This window comes from Chrysemys picta, chromosome 13 (assembly GCF_011386835.1).
Source record: "Chrysemys picta bellii isolate R12L10 chromosome 13, ASM1138683v2, whole genome shotgun sequence".
Lineage (NCBI taxonomy): Eukaryota > Metazoa > Chordata > Testudines > Emydidae > Chrysemys > Chrysemys picta.
This window is the reverse complement of record NC_088803.1, coordinates 37,401,508-37,423,991: the sequence shown is the minus strand read 5'-3', so window position 1 is coordinate 37,423,991 and position 22,484 is coordinate 37,401,508. Positions and strand designations below refer to the sequence as shown.

Sequence of the window (22,484 nt, the reverse complement as noted above, 5' to 3'; positions counted from 1 at the left end):
CTCAGATGCTGCTACTTTTTGCTACCAAAAAATAACTCATGAAAGAATCGACTGGTTTAGTCTTCTGTCCGGCTGAGGCAGTCCTAGCTGGAGCTTTGTACCTGCCCCCACCCCCGAGAGAGAGAGAGAGAGAGACAGACCCATGCTGAGGGACACAAGAGGAGAAGGATAGCAGTTGTGGAGAGATGGTGCAATGATGAGTGATTAGCTTCCTTTAGCATAGATCGATTTCTCCAAACTCAGTTTCTAGATTCAGCTTTGAGGATGTAACCATATAGTAATACAGGCAAGATATCAGCCAGCTTCTGAGGAACAGAGATGGAGAAAGAGGTGTGAGATTCCTGGGCCTTCCTGGAGCAGAAGCTGTGAAACCTGGTAAGAAAATTATGATGACAAGGGATTGCACATAAGGACTAATATTCAGAGGCCCTGCATGCACTTTTGTGTGTGTGTATGTGTGTGTGTGTGTGTGTGTGTATATATATATATATGTATATATGTGTGTGTGTGTATATATGTGTGTGTGTGTGTGTGTGTATATATATATATATATACACACACACACACAAAAGTGCATGCAGGGCCTCTGAATATTAGTCCTTATATATATATATATATATGTATGTATACAGGCAAATGAATTGGAGAGCAAAACTTGGTAGTTTGGTGAGCAAATCAAGTGGCTAGACATATAACTATTAGAATTTGTGCCCAGAATTCACTTTGCAAACAGGGAGGCCCAGCTGAAAATTCATCACTTAAAATATTTTAACCATTCCTCTTGGAATAGATGGCATTTGGGACAAATCACAGTATTAAATGCTCTGGTCCAGCACTGTGGGTTAGTGAATCATGCTAGCAATGACAAAAACATGACTTGATTTGTGAGCTCTCTCATACCAGATTGAATCGTTCTTCATCAGGTGAGACTGGGAATGGCTGCAGTGGAGAAGTTCTCTCCTGCATACTGAGTGTAAGAGGATTCTTCAGGGACATGTGTAGGCTGTGGTTCCTTGCAGATGAATGCTAAAGGCCAGTGCACCAGGTTGGGTACACAAAGTTCACAGGGAAGAGAAACTCTTGACTGGCAGAGAATAACAAGATGAAATAAGAGAGCAACTAAAGAAAGAAGAGTTTGCATTTTGAGTCTAATTGTCAGGGTGTAGCTTTTTGGAACATCCTTCTGGTATTGAAAAGATGGGAGTTTCCTCCTCTTATTCAAATATTTCCTGAATTGGAGCCTAAAATGTTTTTTTCTTCTGCTATGATTCACCTGGCTGAATATCAGCAATATATTTTGAGCCCCGGGTGGAAAAAAGTGCAGCGCTAGATCATCCAGCTGGTATTCTGCCTTCTGTAGCACATCAACTGGAATTAAGTGCCAGGAACCAAAGCTTAGCGCTGGGAGGAGAGAGATGTTTCTCTTGCTGTTGCATGCCCACCAAGATTCATGAATGGGTCCTGAGCCTCCTGACCAACTTCACCTGGAAATCGGAGATGGGCCCCCTAAACAGTTTGGTGTCAATTGTAGGACATAACTCATTTGAACGGTCCACCTTTTTGGTGAGACAACACACTAGTTAATGTTTCCCATTTTTTTATCCTCTTCTCTATGGGGGTTTCCCCTGTTGAAAGGTCTGTTTTGAGCATGGTGGGGCTAGTTTTTTTTCATGCCAACAGCACCAGATCTCTCTTCATCAGACTGCAAAACAAAAGTTTCATTCTTGTGGGGCGCACTCTGCTAGCCTTCACTTTGGACAGAGAGGAGGAATCCGGAAGAGACTTGATTCCGGTGAGGCCTGAGACAACCCTGAGTCCTTTGATGCTAAGGAAAGGATCGGGCACCAGCAAGCAGAGGGGCCTTTCTGTGGTGGCTTACAGTCAGGTTGTGCTGCTGTCATCCCTTTTTCTGCGAGGGCAGGATCTGGATGTAAACTTGGAACCATCTCTAGAATCTCTTGGGTTTTGAGCAGGGAAGAAGAATCTTGGAAAGCAGCAGTACCAAACAGATTGATGAGATTGTGGACAGCTCATGGTGCGGAATGGTAACAATGTGAGTTTGGGCTGTGTACGGAAAGGCAGTGTGTTGTATGGGACTTCGTGGCACTGGGGAGACTGTAGAAGAGGCAGTCAGCTCTGGGCACCTCAGCATCAGAAAGATATTGACAAACAAGGGAATTTAGGGACAAGAAATGGAAATGAAGAAGGGCCAGGCGGGATTGATTTGAGGGGAGAGGTTAAAAACTAAAATAGCTTGTCTGGGAGGAAAAGGTGAAGTTGAGAAAAAGGGTCAGTCTGAATGCTGGGAAAACTTTGAGCTTTGTCAAAACGGTCTCTGTGGGATGTAATGGGAGTTCAGTTGCCTGGGACCTTTAACGTAGACTGGACAAAGCCCAGGAGCACATGCTGAAGGGAAAACGCTGTAGTGGCCTGCACAGGAATGACCTAGTACAGTGCAAAAAGAAGAACAGGAGTACTTGTGGCACCTTAGAGACTAACAAATTTATTAGAGCATAAGCTTTCGTGGACTACAGCCCACTTCTTCGGATGCATATAGAATGGAACATATATTGAGGAGATATATATATGCATCCGAAGAAGTGGGCTGTAGTCCACGAAAGCTTATGCTCTAATAAATTTGTTAGTCTCTAAGGTGCCACAAGTACTCCTGTTCTTCTTTTTGCGGATACAGACTAACACGGCTGCTACTCTGAAACTAGTACAGTGCAGCTCTTCCATTTCTACTGATCAGGGTTATTTTTTGAGCTTTTGCTGCCACCTGGTGACTCTCCTAGTAAAAACAATTTTTAAAAATGAACTATGTTCTCTCTAAACAATATCGCATATCTTCCTCCCCCTGCCTTCTCTGTGCCCATCTGCACTGTATCTGCCCTCACTCGCTCATGCTCCCAGTTACCCATCTGCCCATGAAAGTGCTAGTGAGATAACCGCTTTGAGGACAGCTGCAGCAAACATCAAACCTGGAAGATGGGCCAGTTAATTCCAAATGTCTCAGTCTGGCTGGTGTCTGAGGAAGGACCCTGGCTCAAGCAAGACCAAATTATAGCACACATTCTCTCTCCCTGTCTTCCAGAGTACAAGCCAAGCTATGTCCGGAATCGCTCTATTCGCTCTGTGTCCATTGAGCTGGATGGAGAGGTTTATAATTTGGGCTTAGAGGATGGCTATCAACCTGTCTTACCAAGGAATATCACCAAAAGACACAAGGCAGAGGGGGAGGCTGCAGGAGGAGAGGAGGATAAGGACATCGGAGAATACAGTGGCACGGGTGGCATTGCAGAGTATACGGCCTCTAATTTAATCAAAGTGACTCACAGGTGAGTGCGTACAGTGTGTGACATTTGCCCTCGTCACCCATGGGGCAGGTTGAGAAAGAATAGGTGCATTTCTTTTGGCGAGCTAGTAATTTGGATGCTGACTCCTCGCCTCTGACTTTCCAGCTTGGCAGAGTGCAACTGCTCCAGAAACCGTTTATTTGGAGGGGGTGGGGGGGAATCTGCCTGGGTTCAGCCAGGATCGCTGCAGAGTTCGGGCTCGGAGGTGGGAATTTTCCAAAACTCTCAGCATTGGCCTAGCTCTGCTCCCATTAAAGTCAGTGGTATAACTCACATTGATTTCAATGGGCGCTGAGTTAGACCTTTTGAAAATCCCGTCCTGACTGTACATTTAAGTTCCTCTTTCTCCCTTCTCTGAAGTCCCCATCCTCACCCTCAGTAGCATTAGCTTTTCGCAATGGATGATTTGCCATCACATAGGGTATGGTGTGTGGCTGCAGAGGGCTGCCCCATGCTCTAAGCCAGGGGTCTCAAACTCAAATGACCACGAGGGCCACATGAGGACTAGTGCATTGGCCCGAGGGCCGCATCACTGACACCCACCCCCACCCCCGCTGACCCCGCCACCATTCCACCCCTTCCATGAGGCCCCGCCTCTTCTCCATCTCCTCCTCCAAGCGGTTTTAATAAAATATATACACTCAGTAAAGCCCCCACACTGCACTGGGCTGCACCACCACTCCACCTCTGCTCTGCCTCTTCCAGGGGTGGCAGGTTTGTAGAAATTTTGGTGGTGCCCAGAACCTGCCCCCCCAAACTCCACCCCCACCTGCTTAAGGCTCTGGGAGGGAGTTTGGATGGGGGAGGGGGCCTGGGGTGCAGGCTCTGGGATGGAGTTTGGGTGCTGGGTGCAAGCTCCGGTCTGGGGCAGAGGGTGGGGGGTGCAGGCTCTGGGATGAAGTTTGGGGATAGGAGGGGGTGCAGGGGTGAGGACTATGGGGCTGGGGATGAGGGGTTTGGAGCATTGGAGAGGCTCAGGACTAGGGCAGAAGGGCAGGGGAAGGGCAGTGCTGATTTTTCACATGTCCAGTAGAACTCGTAGTGATTCACCTGGTCTGTGCAAGGGGTTGGCTGTAACTGGGGCAAGGCCGTAGTTCAGTGTAACTGCTTATTCCAAGAACGCACTTGGAGTTCTAGGGGAAGCAGCTGCCTCTCACACCTCCCTCTTGCCAATTCTGCCGGACTGAGGGGAGAGAAGCATTGTGAGGTGGAGCCTTGGAGGGTGGGGCAAGGGAATTCTCCAGGATGTGAAGACACCATAACACTGCAGAGAAGCAAAAATTCTACTCCTGTGTGTGTAAACTCTAGAGTTATTTACAGCTAAATTTGTGTTTGATTAGCTTAGTCACTGTCGTCTTAAGAATTATCTGCAGACAGACCTCCGTTATCAATATGTTCGTTATTTTGAATTGTTCACTGATTAGCTCATGTAAACACGCTTCAGTTCCTGCTTTGAGGGCTAGCTCCTCCGCTGGTGTAAAGCGGCATGGCTCCATTGAAGGTAGTGGAGTTAAGGATCCCTCCCTGTGCGGTCATGAGTCAGAATGTGCTGTTTGTGCTGTGTGAGTGGCCTCCTGAATCAAATGGTATTGATCCCGCTACCTGATTAGGTGGCTCCCAAGTCCACACAAATAGCTGGTTGTGCAAACACTGCTGCAAACGTACCTGCCTGAGGAGTCCCATCGCTTCCTTATCCACAAATGTACTTGTGAAAGCCATGGCAGGGAGCTTTTTGTCAAATGACACTTAAAAAAATATCTATCTGTGGTATTTGCTAAGCTCCTAGTGTACATTTTTCAAAAATACCTAAGTCCCATTTTTAACAGTGACTTGAAATTCTAAATCGCATTAAAAGTCAGTGGGACTTAGAAGCCCAAGTCACTCCTGAAAATGAGACTTAGGTATGTTTGAATTTTACCCCATTGTAAAAGTTCCTTCCCTTAGAAGCCTAACATATTTCTGGGGAACCTCTCTTGTGTGTGTCTCTCATAGATCACTTAGGGTATGTCTACACTACCCACCGGATCGGTGGGCAGCAATCAATCCAGCGGGGGGTCGATTTATCGTGTCTAGCCTATACGCGATAAATCGACCCCCGAGTGCTCTCCCGTTGACTCCTGTACTCCACCACCGCAAGAGACCCAGGCGGAGTTGACGGGGGAGTGGCAGGAGTCGACTCACTGCAGTGAAGGCACCGCAGTGAGTAGGTCTAAGTACATCAACTTCAGCTACGTTATTCACGTAGCTGAAGCTGTGTAACTTAGATCGATTCCTCCTCTCCCCTCCCCTCCCCGGTAGACCAGGCCTTAGTTAAGTGTTAAGGGATTACTGCTTCTGAGCTTTTAGAATTAGTTAAACATGTTAGCTATATGCTTGATAAGTAACTTAGGCCTGGTCTACACTAACCCCCTAATTTGAACTAAGGTACGCAACTTCAGCTACGTGAATAACGTAGCTGAAGTTCGAAGTACCTTAGTTCGAACTTACCTCGGTCCACACACGGCAGGCAGGCTCCCCCGTCGACTCCGCGGTACTCCTCTTGTCTAGCTGGAGTACCGCAGTCGACGGCGAGCACTTCCGGGTTCGACTTATCGCGTCCAGACAAGACACGATAAGTCGAACCCAGAAGTTCGATCGCTCGCCGCCGAACTACCGGGTAAGTGTAGACCTACCCTTAGAAGTCTATGTAGCCCAGTCTAAGAGCAGCAATAGGAAATAGCCAGTATATGATAGTTTACAAAGATATTCAAAGTGATTGTTTATTACCCTCCAGTTAGTTTTCACATTGGCGGTGTGTTATTGCGGTAAATTTGTAACAAATTCTCCCCCGCCCCTTAATACATTATTTTATATAGCTGAAGTGGTATCATTTGCTTTTTGGAGCTTTGGAACTCAGGCCTTGTCTAAACTACCGCAGTAATTCAACCGAAGTTACGCTACTCCCACTACGTGAATAATGCAGCTGGAGTCGATGTAGCTTAAGTTCACTTACTGCAGTGTCTACACCATGCTGTGTCGATGGAAGATGCTCGCCCGTTGAGTTACCTTACTCCTCTCATTCCAATGGAGTACCTGAGTCCACAGGAGAGCGCTCTGTGGTAGATTTAGCGGGTCTTCATTAGATCCGCTAAATCGACTCCCGCTGAATCAATTGCAGCAACCTCGATCCTGGTAGGTGTAGACATGGCCTCAGAGTTATCAAAAGCAGATGTTTCTGTTGCTGGCTCCTCTGTGCAATGTAATAAACTTTTATTCTCCTGTGGACAGATGCTATATCCTGGAGAACGATACTGTTCAGTGTGACACAGATCTGTACAAGTCACTGCAGGCTTGGAAGGACCATAAACTTCATATTGACCATGAGGTTAGTGATCTTAACTGCTATATGTATGTAATATGCTGCTTTATTTTATTATTTTTAACTTTTGCATTTGGGAATTGGATTAGTTTTTCCTTGGTTTGTGGAGATGAGGATTTGGAAGAGAAGTTGTCATATGAGGTCTCCCTGCGGGCCTCTGCATTCAGGCCAGTGAATATTTAGCCAGTCATTGGGGCACAGGGAGACATTGGGGAGAAAAAGCTGAAACCAAAAACATTGCAGAGAACAGGGGAAGGAGCTCTTGTACCCACTCAGCAAATCATATCTGGGAACGCTTTTACACTGCAAAGTTTGCACAGGTCATGGGAGATACTGAAGACCATATTAGCTTTGGTAGTACACTAAGGGGCAATCTTAAGTCAAGCTTCTTCAGTATCATCCTCTTGTTCCAGCTCTCTGTTTTTTTAACAAGCATGTGCAGTATGGAATGCGGAAGAAAATTGCCTCCTCTCATCTCTCTCCAGTCTCCTCTGTTTCTTGTATAGGGTCACAGGGCAGGATCCTTTGTGTACTCCTCTTGAGTTCTGGGTCCACCATCTGTACCTCAGCCTGTCATGCTGCAACTGCTATTTAGTGGTGGTGGGGTAGTAACCTTTTGCTCCTGGATAATATGTTTGCATTGTCTCCCCATGTAATGAGCCAACGCGGGAGCCCTAGACCCATCTCTTGAGCATGAACTGCCAGCCAGAGTGAACAGTACCAACACACTAGCAACATTACTGCCGTCAATTACAGGGGAAGGAGCAGATGATGGTCTGGCACTTTGCTCCTTTCCCACAAATGCATACACCAGCGCAATCAAACTAACCACTGCCCTGCGCCCCATGCAGCCAGAGGTTTCAAATGATTGTCATGTAAAATGGTGGAGACCTATCACTTCCTCTTGCAATCCTAAAAGGAGAGAAATCTGTTCCTGTTTCAAATTCACAATGGGCCATACCTCTCCTAAAGGCTTCAGTTTGACTTATTCCTTTTGCTAGGTAACATCCATCCTTTTGCAAATATGAATGATGGGAGGAAGTTGTATGCCAATCAGAACATAGTCATAACTTTCCCCTGCCAGAGCTCAGTATGGTGGTTAAGACCTGTCCTAAATAGGTCATTGTTGGTATTTTGGGAATAGAAAGACTGACTTCCCTATAGCTCCAAGCTCAGGTTTCTGTCCTAGGCAGCCAGAGGAAGGTTTGCTCCTGGGCTTTAGGGGGGAATAGTTTGAGTAATTTTGATCCTGGGGCAGAAGCCTAGAAAAGTATGTGCATGTGCATCAGAGGAGCCACTACAGTATGCTTGGGGTAGGAACAAGATAAGAGTGGGGGAAAGAAAATTATTTAATGGACATAGAATGGATGGGAGAAGGTAGGAACCCAACCAATTCATTCTGTGATTTTTGTTGTTAGATTGAAACACTGCAAAATAAAATAAAAAACTTAAGGGAGGTCAGAGGTCATCTAAAGAAGAAGCGACCAGAGGAGTGTGACTGTAACAAGATAAGGTATCTCCACACATACATTAAAGTAGCAAGTTGTAATATGCAACTGTGGCTGATATGAGTCTTGGCAGGCAGGATAAGAACCTGTTTTACCGGAATTAATGCTGATGATGCTAACAGATTGTGTCCTTCTAACAGAAAAGCAGTACCGTGAGTATGTTCCACCTGCTGATGTCCTGAGAGAGCTGGGTTGTAGCAGAGGAGCTCTTAATCCAGTGCCCAGTTTAGCTGAGGCTTCCCTCCCACCTTCCTGTTACACGTGAATGATTATGAATCTGAAATAATCAAAGTGATGCTGAGAGAAGCGCATTTTAAAGCTGGTCACTAGAGCGAAAGATGGGGACATTTTTTACAAAGTGATAGATCTTTTCTCTGGCCTCCTCCTGTCCCTCTGTTCCAACAGTTGTAGTGTTTGACTGGGAATGTCCTGCTTGTAATTACTCAGTTCCACACTGTAAGAGAAGTAGCAGAACTCGGGCATTTCTGTATCTCATTAATTAATTCAGGACTAATCAATGCCATTTAAAATGATGGACAAGGTCAAGCTTCTAACTAGCTTTTAAGCTGCCCCTGTGGTCTAGTGTTGGTGACCCAAGGTCATGAGTAAGGCTCTGTGTTTGTCGTGGAAGTCATGGATTTCGTGACTTCTGCAGCGCCTGGTGTGGCTGACCCCAGGGCCGCCCAAGCAGCTGCCCTGGGGACTGCCACACTGGCTGCTGCCGGAGCAGCTCTGCAGCCAGCCATTTGGATGGGCCTGGGGCCAGCCACACTAGTCACTGCTCTGGCAGCCCCCCAGCAGCTGGCCCCGGGGACCGCCTGAGCAGCGACCAATGTGGCTGGCTCCAGGGACCTCCTGAGCAGCCGTCCCAGGGGTGGCGGGAGCAGCCACAGCTCAGCAGCTCCCAGTAGCAATCCAGGGCGGCTGCAGCAGTGCCTGGCCCCGGGCTCCCCCTTCCTCACCCCCACCCCATGGTGGCTGGAGCAGCCACTGGCCTCCCGGGGCTTCCCTCCCTGCATGACAGTGGGAGCAGCGGTGGGGGGGAGCAGCAGCGGGCCCCCGGGGCTCCCCCTTACAGCTGGTGCCGGGGGATTCCCCCCACCATACTGTGCCCCCTCACACACACACACCCCGATTCAATCAGGGGTATTTATGGTACAAGTCATGGACAGGTCACAGGCCTGTGATTTTTTTTGTTTCTTGCCCGTACCTGTCCATGACTTTTACTAAAAATACCCATGATTAAATGTTAGCCTTAATCATGGGTTCAAATCCAGCTGATCAAATATAACTCTGTGCTCAGATGTGGTGGTGGTGGGGTCATATGAGAACAGAAATGATTCATTAAGCACATTGTTCTGACTTTAGACTTGCATTGCCAATGGGGAGCAGTGTCACTTTCTCTCTGCTTTCAATAAGTATACTGCACAAATGGAGTAATAATACAGAGGTCAGATGAGAGCAAATTGCTCCCCCTTCAGTTTAATCATGGGCATCGTAATCCATTTCCTCAGACACCAGCAGTAAAATGTCTAGCAACTGCTGGCTGGAAGAAATAGGCATTTTCCAGTTAGTAGGGAGCACCTGTAGCTGTACAGCCAGCACTGGTTTAAACGCACCCAAATTTTCTTACTAACTGAATTCTAAGTGCAATAGTTTAATATCAAAACAGTGATTGTGCATCAGGGACTCTGCACACTTATCTTCTAATGTGCCCAAGAATTTCCAAAAGGATTGGAAGGCAGCATACACATTGCATAAGGAGAGCATTTAAGAGCTTCCTGAGGGCTTCGGGCAAACGAGCATAGCAGAGAATCTTGTAAAATCAGTTGTTAAAGTACTTGAATAAAATTTGCTTTCAAGCAAGCTGCTCAGCAAAACAATTTAAGAGTGCCAGGAACAGCTGACAATACGGCTACTATTGAGTCTGCCAATGAGCCAGGTGTCACCATGGGAATATCAGCCATAGATCTGCAGTGGTATTGTGTGTGCTCTACAGAGCAGATGGAGCAGGCCAGTATAGTTAGAGAAACCAGACAGCAATACCACCTTCCATTAATTAAAGTAGCTCGAAAAAGGGTTTTTCAACAGTTATTAAAAGAAAAAAATACTGAGAGATGTGCCCTATAGAGGCCTTCGGGAAAAAAGTTCTTGCTGTTATGATGAACAGGCATCTCTGCCCTCTGTGAGATGAGATGGGCAGGTATGACACATCCCCTATTTCAGTTGCTTCCACAGGCTGAGCTATTGAGAGTCCACCCTTCAGCTCCCTGGGTGCACATTACATGTTAACTAACAACTGTAAAGTGCACAGTCTGCCTAGTGTTTGTTAGGTGGTGACTCTGCAGTGCAGTGGCCTGTAGCTGAAACTATACAACAAATGTAGCACAGTTTTTTAATATTCCCTGGTGTCGCCAAATAATATGTACAAGTGTGGCATAAAGTGGGAACCTATTTAATGCTGAATGAAGAATGAGATGTGTGTGTAATCTGATATATAATGGTGTAATTCTAAGCGGTACAAACACTCCCTCTTAGATTATGTAATATTTTCCAAAACACAATATGAGTCCGTGAAAGCTTACATAGCCCTGTAAAATCACTGCTTTCAAAGAGTAACATTTGAAAAACTACTGTCAAGGACAGATTTTATTTTAACATTTACAATAACTTAAAACATTGAAGGATGAACTTGTTTATGTGGGGAACGTTTACACACCTCTGCTCTGCAAGCATTTACACAAGTGCATATGTGGTCCCACTGAAGTTAATGGGACTACCAATATGAGTCAAGTTTCACTTATGTAAAGCTACAATTCTGCAGTAAGAACATTTATTGATTAATGAATTAGGTACATACTTAGTGTGTGAGATGTAAGCTTGCAGAATCAGACTAGTTATTTGATAGTAATAGTTACCTTATGTTGATAATTAGCCTTTTTAAAGCTCTCTGTGGCACTCAGATATATTCGAACATTTTATTTGAGTTGCATTACTTTCTTTTTATTTGTCTGTTGAAGAGTCTATTAGAACCTGCACAAGTCTGCCAGAATTCAGACTGCTACACTATTTAGATTAAATTGCAAAACTTTTTAAATTGGCTTCCGATTTGTAAGGCTGCTAATGGAGGGCATGACAATAGCCAATAGTGTTACAATTAACTGAGCTTTTATTCATTTTAAAAAAGTGTTTAATTTTGTAATTTGTGTATAAAAAAAATCACAGACTACCTTGCAAAAACTTGAATAGCCCTAATTTTTATAACACAGGAGTTCCAAAAAGAGATCTAAACAGTAGACTAACTTGTTTAAAACCCAACGCACATTTGCCAGAATCCTGCTGAGTACATAGATATCCAGAATAAATTAGACACTGGTACAAGCCAAAATGTTAGTTGCAACGCTACCTTTTATCTGTTTCCCAGGCACTACTAGCCCATAACAATACAGCAAGCACCTACAAGTCAATTTATATTGATTTTTTTTTTTTAACTACAAGGGAGGAAAGATTATAGGCATCTGGCAACTCTCCTATTATCGAAATAAGTTCATAAAATTTACATGAAGAAAATACTAAAACTGCAAATCTAATTGTTTTAGCTGACAGATGTATAATTTTGGCTCTCATGTGCGCAGAAGAGGTAATGTTGAAACTGCAATATCTGAAATCACTTGCAGATGCATGTTGCAACACACCACAAGATGTCCCTGTCCTCCCATGATTTTGTGGAGGCAGCAGAAAATGCAGAAAAATGCTTAGCTGGGTAGATTCCAGTCCAGCTAGGTTGCAGATCATTAACCACACATTGCTAGTGAATAACTCAGCAGAAGAGGTGACATTTTCTATTTGAATGCAGTGTGCAAATTCGGTATAAACAGAAGCAATTGTCTTTGGGTGTTCTTGATTGTGAATGTGTGGGGTTTTTTTGTTTTTTTCCAGTTACCATTCCAAACACAAGGGCAAACTGAGGCAGAAAGGTTCTAGTCTCCATCCTTTCAAGTAAGTGCAGGCCTCCTACTTTGGAAGAGAAATGCAAGATGCTCACCGGTTAAACTTTGATGAATACACACTAGCTAAGAACTAGCCAAACACACTAATACTGCGTATCTCCTGTATTTAAAAGACATTTGACATCTAAAGAAAGGGCAGTGAATAAGAGAGTGGGGTTCAAGTGATTCTAGCATGGGACTAGGAGCTAGCAGAGTCTGAGATCTAATTCCTGCTCTGAAAAGGACTCTGAGACTTTAGGCCAGGCAATTAACCTCAGTGGCTGTTTCATCTTCAGTAAAATGGGGTAATAGAACCCACCTCCTTCGCTGAGCTGTGATAAGGGCTGAGTAGATCATGTCTCAACTGTTTTGAACAGGCCTGTAATTCCCAAGGATTGTCTCAGCAGGGCCTTTTGGAAGGAAGGCTGTTTCTTTAACAATATGAATGATTAATTTTCCTTCCCGTTTACGAAGCAAAGCCCATCAATTTTGTAAGCGACTTTCAAGTCCACCCCCACCCCTTTAAATAAATAAATGAGTTGGGTCATGGTCCTAACTTTTCTTGTCTCTTGGCTGTAGGAAAGCCCTGCAGGAAAAGGACAAGTTGTGGTTGCTTAGAGAACAGAGGCGAAAGAAAAAGCTGCGCAAACTGCTGAAGAGAATAAAAAACAACGATACATGCAGCATGCCTGGCCTGACGTGCTTCACCCATGACAACCAGCACTGGCAGACTGCCCCCTTGTGGACATGTAAGGATCCCAGTGACTGAGCAATAACCAGGAAGGTGCAGGTCACTGCCTGGGACAGGATTCTGTCCACCAGGCAATGCCCTGCTCCCTCGTTGTTAGCATCAGTCCTACAGACAACACTTTATAGCATACGGTATATTGACCAAGGTCACAGGAATTTCCTCATAATATACAGCAGTGAATTTACAGTTGGTATTACCAATCCAACAGGATGGGGAAAAGCACACCACCTTTTTCTGAAAAAGGAGTTAAAAGTGGAGGCTAAAAATAACCTAATGTTTAAATCAAATAGGTGTTTTTTACCAAGATTTTCAGATAATGGAGTCAAGTTTTGCCCTAAGACATGCAGGGAAGACTGTGAGAGTTTACCAAGCCTCTAATAGAATCTGGTGTTCTTTAAGTATTTGCCTTACATGAATAACTAATCCTTAGGAAACTGGCCAGTTTGTAGGTGCCTGGCACATGGGGATTTGCTCACTTCCATGGTTGGGGGAGAGGTGGTCCATGGCCACTGGGAGGATTTGTTGGGTTGAGAATACAGGTGGGCCAATTATTTATTTTATTTTGTTTATTTATTGCAAATAGTGCATTTGCCAAAAATTCAGTTTGTGATTGAAGCTGCAAATTCAAGCTGAGCTCAGGAAATAATTTCTGCTGCAAAAAAGGTCAACACTTTTTCATTTCAAAGAGACATTTAGTTTTGAAATGTAACTAGATTTAACGTCAAAACAAAAGCATAAAAAAAAAAAAAGGGTGGGGGGGTAGAGATAAAAACCACAAAGCCAAAACAATCCATTTCATTTCAGCCAAAATGAGGGGTATTTGTGGTTTTTCATTTCACCGAGGGAAAAAAATTCCAGATTTTTCAGTTCAGACAATGAACTAAAAAAAAACAAAAACAAACAGTTATTCACCCAGCTCTCATTGACACTGCTCCCTATAAGAAGATCCTCTTCTTGGAGGATAGAAGGGCCCCTCTCAATGACTATAGTACGGCAGGGAACATTGGAGAGGGCAGAGAGGAGCTGTGGGGGAACATTCACGTTCTACAGGTGGAAAAGGTAGGACAGAATAGAGCAGAGCATGTGCACACGTTTCAGATTGCTAGCTGTGCCCTCTGCCTAATTTTTGCATAGGGCAACAATATTCCTAAAGTGAGCCAGAAGGAATGCTAACTGAACACACATTTTAGAATAGTGTCTCACCAAGCTGCCATAGAATTTTGCTATAAGCTGGGGGACAGAGAAGGAGAAAGACCTGGTCAAGGACTATGAGCCACCAATATGATCCAGTTTTGAAAAAGCCTCATGCAATACTAGGATGCATCAGTTATTTTCAGTAGGGATAGGGAAGTGTTATTACCATTATACAAAGCACTGGTGAGATCTCATCTGGAATACTGTGTGCAGTTCTTGTCTCCCATGTTTAAGAAAGGTGAATTCAAACTGGAATAGGTACAGAGAAGGGCTACTAGGATGATCAAAGGAATGAGGAACCTACTTTATAAGAGGAGAGCTTGGCTTGTGTAGCCTAACCAAATGAAGGCTGAGGGGAGATATGATTGCTTTCTATAAATACATCCAAGGGATAAACATCAGGGATGGAGAAGAGTTATTTACAAAGAGTTAATGTTTGCACTAGAACAAATAGATATAAATTGACCAAGTTTAGGTTTGAAATTCGGTGAAAGTTTCTAACCATCGGAGAAGTGAAGTTCTGGAACAGCCTCCCAAGGAGAGCAGTGTGGGCAAAAAAACTAATTGGTTTCAAGACTAAGCTTGATAAGTTTAAGGAGGGGATGGTATGATGAGGTTGCCTACAATGACATGTGGCTCGTCCATGACTGATAGCAAATATCTCCAATGCCTGGAGAAAGGACACTAGATGGGGAGGGCTCTGAGTTACTACAGTGAATTCTTTCCAGGTGTCTGGCTGTGGGGGTCTCACCGAAATGTTCTGGGTCTAATTGGGGTCGAGGGAATTTTCCCTTAAGTCAGATTGGCAGAGGCCCTGGGGTTTTTCACCTTTCTCTGTGACCATGTGGCACAGCTGGTTTGAACTAGAATAAATAATGAATTCTCTGAAACTTTGTCTTTAAATCATGATTTGAGGGTTTCGGTAACTAAGAGGTTAGGGGTCTATTACAGGAGTGGGTGGGTGAGGGTCTGTGGCCTGCAATGTGCAGGAGGTCAGACTAGATGATCATGATGGTCCTTTCTGACCTTAGTCTATGAGAATAGTGAAATGCATGCCTAACATTGGCTGAATTCTTCTTATGGTTTTAAGTATCTCAACCTTTCATTTGCAGTGGGTCCTTTCTGTGCCTGTACCAGTGCCAATAACAACACATACTGGTGTATGAGGACAATCAATGAGACACACAACTTCCTGTTTTGTGAATTTGCTACTGGCTTCCTGGAGTATTTTGATCTCAATACTGACCCATATCAGGTACCTGAACACAGAGCAGAAATGGAAATACTAAAAACAGACTAGTAAACTCTCTTTCCCCTTTCAATATGAAATTACTTCTTTCTAATTGCTAAATAAGTAGCTTTTCATCAACCAATGCACATTTGAAAGAAATCTTTGAAAGAAAAATATTGCACTTTTCTGGTTAAAAGTGCAAGTGGCACTGAAGAGACAATTGTTTTCTGGGGCAAGTAAAAGTAGGGAGGTGCCTTCTTCCTGACTTAAGGGACTAGAGCTGGCTCTGCACTGACCATACTCTCTCACATCTGGTCACAGCTCAGAAATCGGGATGAAAGGCTTTGTCTTATGTCTGAGGCCTTTGTCTCACACTGGTGTAAGCTCCACTAGTGCCAACCCCTACCATAGATACATTGAACTGCTGTAAGTCATGACTTCCACTCATACAGCGTTCCCTGGTTTTAAACCTCTCTTCCATATTTAAATATCTGGTTGTAGAGAGAATGGCTATAATTGATTATGTGGCACTGGGTGCCAGGAAGCCCACGTTGAGCCACGTAGTTGCAAAGTACAGCTTATAGACTCTAGGGTTGCACAGCTGTGGCAACGCTGGTGTAAAACAAGAACTATTTCATTTGACCTGAGCAGCTTTTCCTTGGGTTTACTTACTTTTGGAAACAAACCATGTGTTTTCTTTGTGTGAAGCTCTCTCAACTTCCTTAAGGACAAGAACAACCCATCCGTTGTTAACAAGAACCTTTATTTATCCTTAGTTGATTAATGCAGTGAACACACTAGATAGAGACATTCTCAATCAACTGCACATCCAGCTCATGGAATTAAGAAGCTGCAAAGGATATAAACAGTGCAACCCAAGAACTAGGAACATGGATCTGGGTAAGAGCCCTTCTACTTACATCCTCCAAATCCTCAAGTGAAAAGGGTTTCCAGTATACTAATACTAATTTTACACAATTGCAAATGGATCGCTAATATTATGACAACTAGCCCAAAAAATTAATATCCTGTTAATTGTGAACTGTCTAGGTTCATGGCTGTATGCATTGGAGTGTGTCTAAATTTCCTGTTCTCAGTGTTTAAAGACCTATCCAATTTCTGTGAATTACATAGACATAGCTTTACATTTGCTCAATACACTGACTCTGTTTTGTTTACTTTCCTAACATATTAAGTAGTACATATTTGAGGGGAAAACTGAGCTAAAAGTACAATACTAAACTTAGAGAAGCTGAAGATCTCATGAATTGAACTGTCTTATAGAAATGTATAAAATCCCATGTATGTCTAGTACAATCCTGCTTGTTTGGTTAGGATCCTCAGTGTAAGTATTATATTACTTTACTCCCCTTTTGCCGAGACAATCTTTAAAAGAAACAAAACAGTTGTTCCCAGCCCCCACAGCACATGCTATGGTATCACAGATAATTTCCAGGTAGTTCTTTCCAACAAAATATTTTTCCATTGGAAAATGTTGATTATTCAAAATCTACATGCTCTGTGGCAGCCTGCCAGGTGGGCAACCCGGCTTGGGAGCTGTAGTGATGATGCGCTCCCAAACTTCCTGGCAGCTTGCTTGTAGGGATGACACTATCCTGGGGATCTAGGGCTCCCCAAGAACTTCGTTTAGAATTTCATTTAGGAATATGCTAGCGTGTCTAAATGAAATATTGCAGATTTCTAGTTTTGGGAAGTTTTTTGAGTATTCATCCCAAATCAGTATGAAGAACTTTCCAAAAACTCAAAATTTTTTGAGGAACTGGAAGTTAGTTTCCTGGCCAGCTGTAATAACAAGACACAATAGATTGGATAGCCATTTATCCTAGTGGGAGTTAGTGCTGGAGTCTTTTGTCTATTAGTTATCAAAAGAAAAGGTGCACCGCAGGGGTGCACTGCTAGAGAGGAAAAGGAAAGTGCAGTCTCCCGTATCATTCAGACTTTGCTCCCTCTCCTGCTACAATGAGCATGAGAGCCAATTAATGATATGCACAAAACTAATTAGAAACTGGAAACCAATAAGGAGCCATCTGTGTAATGGTTTTGTCCCCACCATAGTGCTGGTAGCAAAAGCTGTTGAATCCATTTCAATTCACCCTCTTCCCTTGATTAGCAATCTTATACTGGACTACTGAGATGACTTTTCTTATTTAAATGACTTAATTATCTTTTCACCTTCTGTCTGATTTACTGAGAAAACTCAGAGGTCCCCACGACTGCATTTAAAGTAACAAATATATATATAGTAAAGACAAGTGTGTTTAATTCCTGCTTGTATTTTTCAATAAAAAATTCAGGTCTTGTTCCCTCTAGAACACACAAGATATCATATGAGTAAGCTAGTGAAATCTGAGCAATTGAGAAGGAAAGGGTTTTTACACCTCATAGAGAAAGCAAATTTCATTATATTCTCTTTTATATAATATGAAAATTGTTTAACACTCATGGATGTAAAAGCCTACCAATAATGAAACAAGTGTTAACCAAAGCATTATCTAAGTCTGCTGCAGCAGTAGTTGTGAAAGGTTTCAACTGTCCAGTCACTGCTCTGAGGTATATATTTTGAAACCTAAGAGACACTTTTTCAAAATATTTCTGCACTTACCAGCAATGCCATAACTAAAAATGTTTATCCTAAACTGCATCCCACTCCCCTGGTGTGGGGGATTAAAAATAGCACAGGGGCTTCTATATTGATTGTATCTGTGTATTTATATTAATAGATGTTTCTACTACATTTATTTAAATGAACCTGCCTGTGAATTACCAGGGTGCTGCAAAATCTAACTCTATGTTGATGTAGAGTAGAAAAGGCTTCGATTCTGGATAATGACAACACAGATCAGAGTACACGCCCCCTAATTTGAACTTGGTTATGTAACCCCAAAAGTGGCTTGTGAATTAAGGTTAATACAGGGTTTTCACACTGGGGGTCGTGACCCTCAGGGTTATGTGGGGGGTCACGAGCTGTTAGCACCCTTGCCGAATCCCGCTTTGCCTTCACCATTTATAATAGTGTTAAATATAAAAAATTGTGTTTTTAATGTATAAGGGGGGGTTGCACTTAGAGGTTTGCTGTGTGAAAGGGGTTACTGGTATAAAAGTTTGAGAACCACTGGGGTAGTAGGTAGAAGGTTCTGAGACATCACAGTTTTTTGCATTGTGCCGTACCCAATACCTTATTCTTGTGCAGGCATCAGTTGATAACTACTACTATTTTTTTTTTTTTTTTTTAAATTTAAGGGCTTAAGGATGGAAGCTACGAGCAGTTCAGGTACGTTTTAAAACAAGTTTAATTTTTATCAGGACTCACCTTCACACTAAGCTATGAGGAATCTGAGCTTGGGAAAGCAGAGGAGGGACTCACCTGTCTGTACCAGGGATACCTTTGATGCAAACTTTTCCTCCAGCCCCATTAATTTGAATTCCTATTTATTCATTAGCAGAGCATGTTCTAGTTCTTGTAATTCAGATTCAAGCTAAAATCTTTTCCCATCTTTCAGACCATAGTGCTGGTGGTTTTCTTGGTGATGGTTAACCTTTTTTTCTCCTTTTGCTGCTTGATAATTAGGCAGTTTCAGCGTCGAAGGTGGCCAGAAATGAAGAGACCTTCATCTTCCAAGTCGCTGTGAGTTGGGAGTTAGTTCATGAAAAGCATTAGCTTTGACTTAACATTTATTTTTCTCTCTCCTTTTAGCATGCAGCATCTATTCTCAGTTACTCTTTTAAAGTAGGGGAGCCTCACACTTAAAGATGGTACTGTAGTTCTGTTAATTGAGCACAATGCTGACAAACTAAGGGTTATTCTAAAATTGCTGCAGTGAAGGAAGTTAAACATTCAAACTGGCTACATTATTTTCTACTATGCGCCCTTGAAATGAAGGTACACAACTTTCACCAAAAATCTTCAGAATTCTGCCTCCTTTCAATTAATCTAGGGAACTAACTCAATATTTGCATTAAGAGAAAGGTGCTCTATGACCAACCCAAACCATTTAAAAGATATATACGTTAAAGCAAGCACCTTACATTACATTTAGAAAGAAATTAGAAGTCACTGCAGAGTACAACCGTAACACACTCCCAACAAGAAATGCCACTGAACAAGAGGGCAGCCCTATTCTGTACCAGCATGTTTCTAAATAGTTTCAGCTTGCGGCCCCATAAAGTACATACAGTTTTTCAGTCTTGAGGTGACACAGATGTGGTTCACTGCTATAAACTCTGAATTACAGATAAAAGACTGCAACTTTTTTGCCAAATACAGATACCTAAAATCCCTTCTCCGTGGCTGCTTCTGGATGCCCAGAAGGCAGCTGTGACTAGCAGAATTGCAAACATAAGCAAGTGAAGGCAGGCTAATTCCCTCAGTTGAAGGATCTGATTCCCCCCGCCGCCCCCCCCCCCCCGATACTAGCATAATCTCAGTCTTGTTTAAATTAAGTCTCAGCAGCTCCCTCTCTTCAAGCCATAAACTCAGAATGGCCCTGGGCAGGCCTGTCAACCACACAAACGGGATCTGACAAAGCAGAGACATAGTGAGATTGTACAGGCTGCTGTGTCTGTCAGGGGCAAAAAATCCCACTATTTCCCCAGTGGCCTCGTGTACTATGAGCAGGAGGGGACAAGACTGAATTACCCAAACTATTCATGAAAAATAACTTGACTGCAAAATATACTTCAATATATTCTGACATTCTGCTAGAATCCTCTGTTTTCTTTTTGTTGAATGCATCTTTCTCTATGAATGCAGTACTGTCATACCTGACCTTGCAGGGATGTGAAGATGATAAATCCATTAAAGTGTGAGGCACTCAGATAGTATGGCAGTGGGGGGCCATGTAAGGACATTAGATCAGGTTAATTCATAACTCTACCCTTAATTTTATGATTCTTTATTTCTGATGTAATTAACTTGCAATAAAAAAATGGTGACAATCAGCTTTAGAACTACATAGAGTAACAACTGTTGAAATAAGGGCTAACTAAGAGTACTGTATTGAAGAATGTTTCAAACTTAAGCCATTTATGGCAAATGATCAATATGACACTTTATTTTAGCTAACAATTTTTGGGGCCTCATTTTAAGAGGCTATTGCTTAGCTATACCATGTTCTTTACAAAAATGATTTTAGGGGGTCCACAGATAAGTAGATGACAGTACTGAGAAACAAACTTACATTTGCAAATACTTCACATCCCAGCATATGAGAAGACACATACACTAAAATATGTTTATTTTATTTAAAGAGGACAACTGTGGGAAGGATGGGAAGGCTAACCTCCTGCAACTGCTGGACCTCAATGAGGATACAAACGGGCCAGAACTTGAATCCTTGTACAGACTTAATGAAAATGTATATGATTTCAGAAAGAATTAAAATGTTAGCCTGGAGGACTGGATGAACTTTGAGGTTGAAGTAGATAGAATGTTTGCACTGTTGAGTCAATTAAATAGATAGTGAATTTGGGGGAACTACTGTCAGGAATATAGGTTCCTTTTTGAAGGCCACTGTTGCATCTGCTTTTGCTTTGGATTATACTTCACGAAGTCACCGCAGTTCAAGGAATTGATGGAAGAGAAAATGAGGCTAACCCCATGCATGGATTGACACCTCAAAGCACAGAGCACCCACAAAATTATTTCAGTGGGAACAAATTAAAAACCTCTTAGCTACCCCATCGAATGTCATTAGAACAGCTGCAAAGCAAAGTTTAAACAATGTGGAAATTTTTACTTTTGACTGGGGCAAATTAAATGAGGACAGTATTATTTAGTGATTCAGGAATTCAAGCCAGCAGCACTGAAGAAGCAGCAGCTAAAAATGCTTAACAGCACGATACTTCAAGTTTCCTCTAAGGATATCATTTTAGTTCACTGTCTCCATAGCCACCCTATTGCCAGCTGTAGGAAAAAGAAAATCTTGAGTAACAAAAAAGCAGATTGCTGGAGTGGTTCTGTAAATATTCAATGTCTTGTTCAAAAGAAATTCTGTCAATAAAAAAGTGGAATGCCCAACTATCATTTCTCAAAATGGTACCTTGTTACTTAAGCATTACATAATACATTTCAGAATTGATCCATTTTTAAAAGCACTGCAAAATTTCAGTTAATGTATGTCTTGAATTTTACTGAAATCAGATTTGTATGAAGTCTTTTTATGTGGTAAAATTATATTGTATGTTCAAAATGAAAACAACTTGTTTGAGAGAGCACATGTTTGGTTAGTGGCATAATTTTTACATTTGTAAAAAGCAACAATCTTGGCCAATAAAAAAAGTCATAGCTCAGTGTACAGGAAACTAGAACTTTTGATTTAATGTCTATAATCTGCAGTATTAGGAAGGGGAATCCCCAATCATTTACTAAGTAATTTAAGTATCTCTGAATATTTTCATAAAGAAAAGGTTATTAAATACACTCCAAACAGGCTCTGCAAATGCATTAAAGGTTAATCATATACAAAACTTGAAATGGGGTGCTCACCATAATAGATGCTGTGTGTTGAGTATCCTGGGGAGACTATCAGAAGGAAAAATATGAATTTGTTTAGTAATTCTTTTCTTCATTCTGACTACCCGAAAGAGACAGATTTTCAAAACAAATTTGCACCTCTGGTCCTCTAAACATGTTTTAAATAAGCAAAGTACGGGGGCACTTAAAAAAAAAATCTAATAGGAAGCTTGAACAGAGATTACTTGCTGGGGACACATAATATTTGTGTGTGGTGTTAGAGGTCTATTATATGATAACCTAATAAAGTATTGGTGAATGTTGAAACAGAAGTTGAGCAAATAAACTCTCTCAAGGGTGACTATAGGCTTTTGCTGTATGTTTTCAGTGAAGCTAGGAAAAGTAAATTTGGTTTAAGCCTGTATTTGTCGCATCCCAGCTTTAATATATTGTCCAAAACTGTCTTATCAGAGTTTTGTACTTCAAAAGTAGAGTATGTGTGCTGGGCTAGGAAATGCAATCAAATATTCGCTTATACTGATTTTAAAACATTAGTGGATTCACCAGAAAGAAGAGACATTTACAAGGATAATGGAAGTCTGATACAAGTGGCAAATGGTCTCTC

At 42.5% G+C, this 22,484-nt stretch overlaps 1 protein-coding gene across 12 annotated transcripts in view; it reads left to right on the top strand.

Moving 5' to 3' along the window:
- Positions 1 to 21,699, top strand: part of SULF2 (sulfatase 2) — a 260,049-nt gene extending 238,350 nt beyond the window's left edge. For 9 of the 12 annotated variants that reach the window (XM_005304619.5, XM_065566658.1, XM_065566655.1 and 6 more), the window contains 10 exons: positions 3,095 to 3,338; positions 6,624 to 6,720; positions 8,133 to 8,227; positions 12,162 to 12,221; positions 12,791 to 12,960; positions 15,269 to 15,411; positions 16,164 to 16,287; positions 18,649 to 18,679; positions 18,977 to 19,033; positions 20,656 to 21,699. In XM_005304619.5, the coding sequence (XP_005304676.1) occupies positions 3,095 to 3,338; positions 6,624 to 6,720; positions 8,133 to 8,227; positions 12,162 to 12,221; positions 12,791 to 12,960; positions 15,269 to 15,411; positions 16,164 to 16,287; positions 18,649 to 18,679; positions 18,977 to 19,033; positions 20,656 to 20,686 (1,052 nt within the window). In that variant the 3' untranslated portion in view covers positions 20,687 to 21,699. The remainder of the gene's footprint in view (positions 1 to 3,094; positions 3,339 to 6,623; positions 6,721 to 8,132; positions 8,228 to 12,161; positions 12,222 to 12,790; positions 12,961 to 15,268; positions 15,412 to 16,163; positions 16,288 to 18,648; positions 18,680 to 18,976; positions 19,034 to 20,655) is intronic. The other 3 variants (XM_065566659.1, XM_065566660.1, XM_065566652.1) reach the window with 2 other exon arrangements.
- Positions 21,700 to 22,484: the final 785 nt, after the last annotated feature.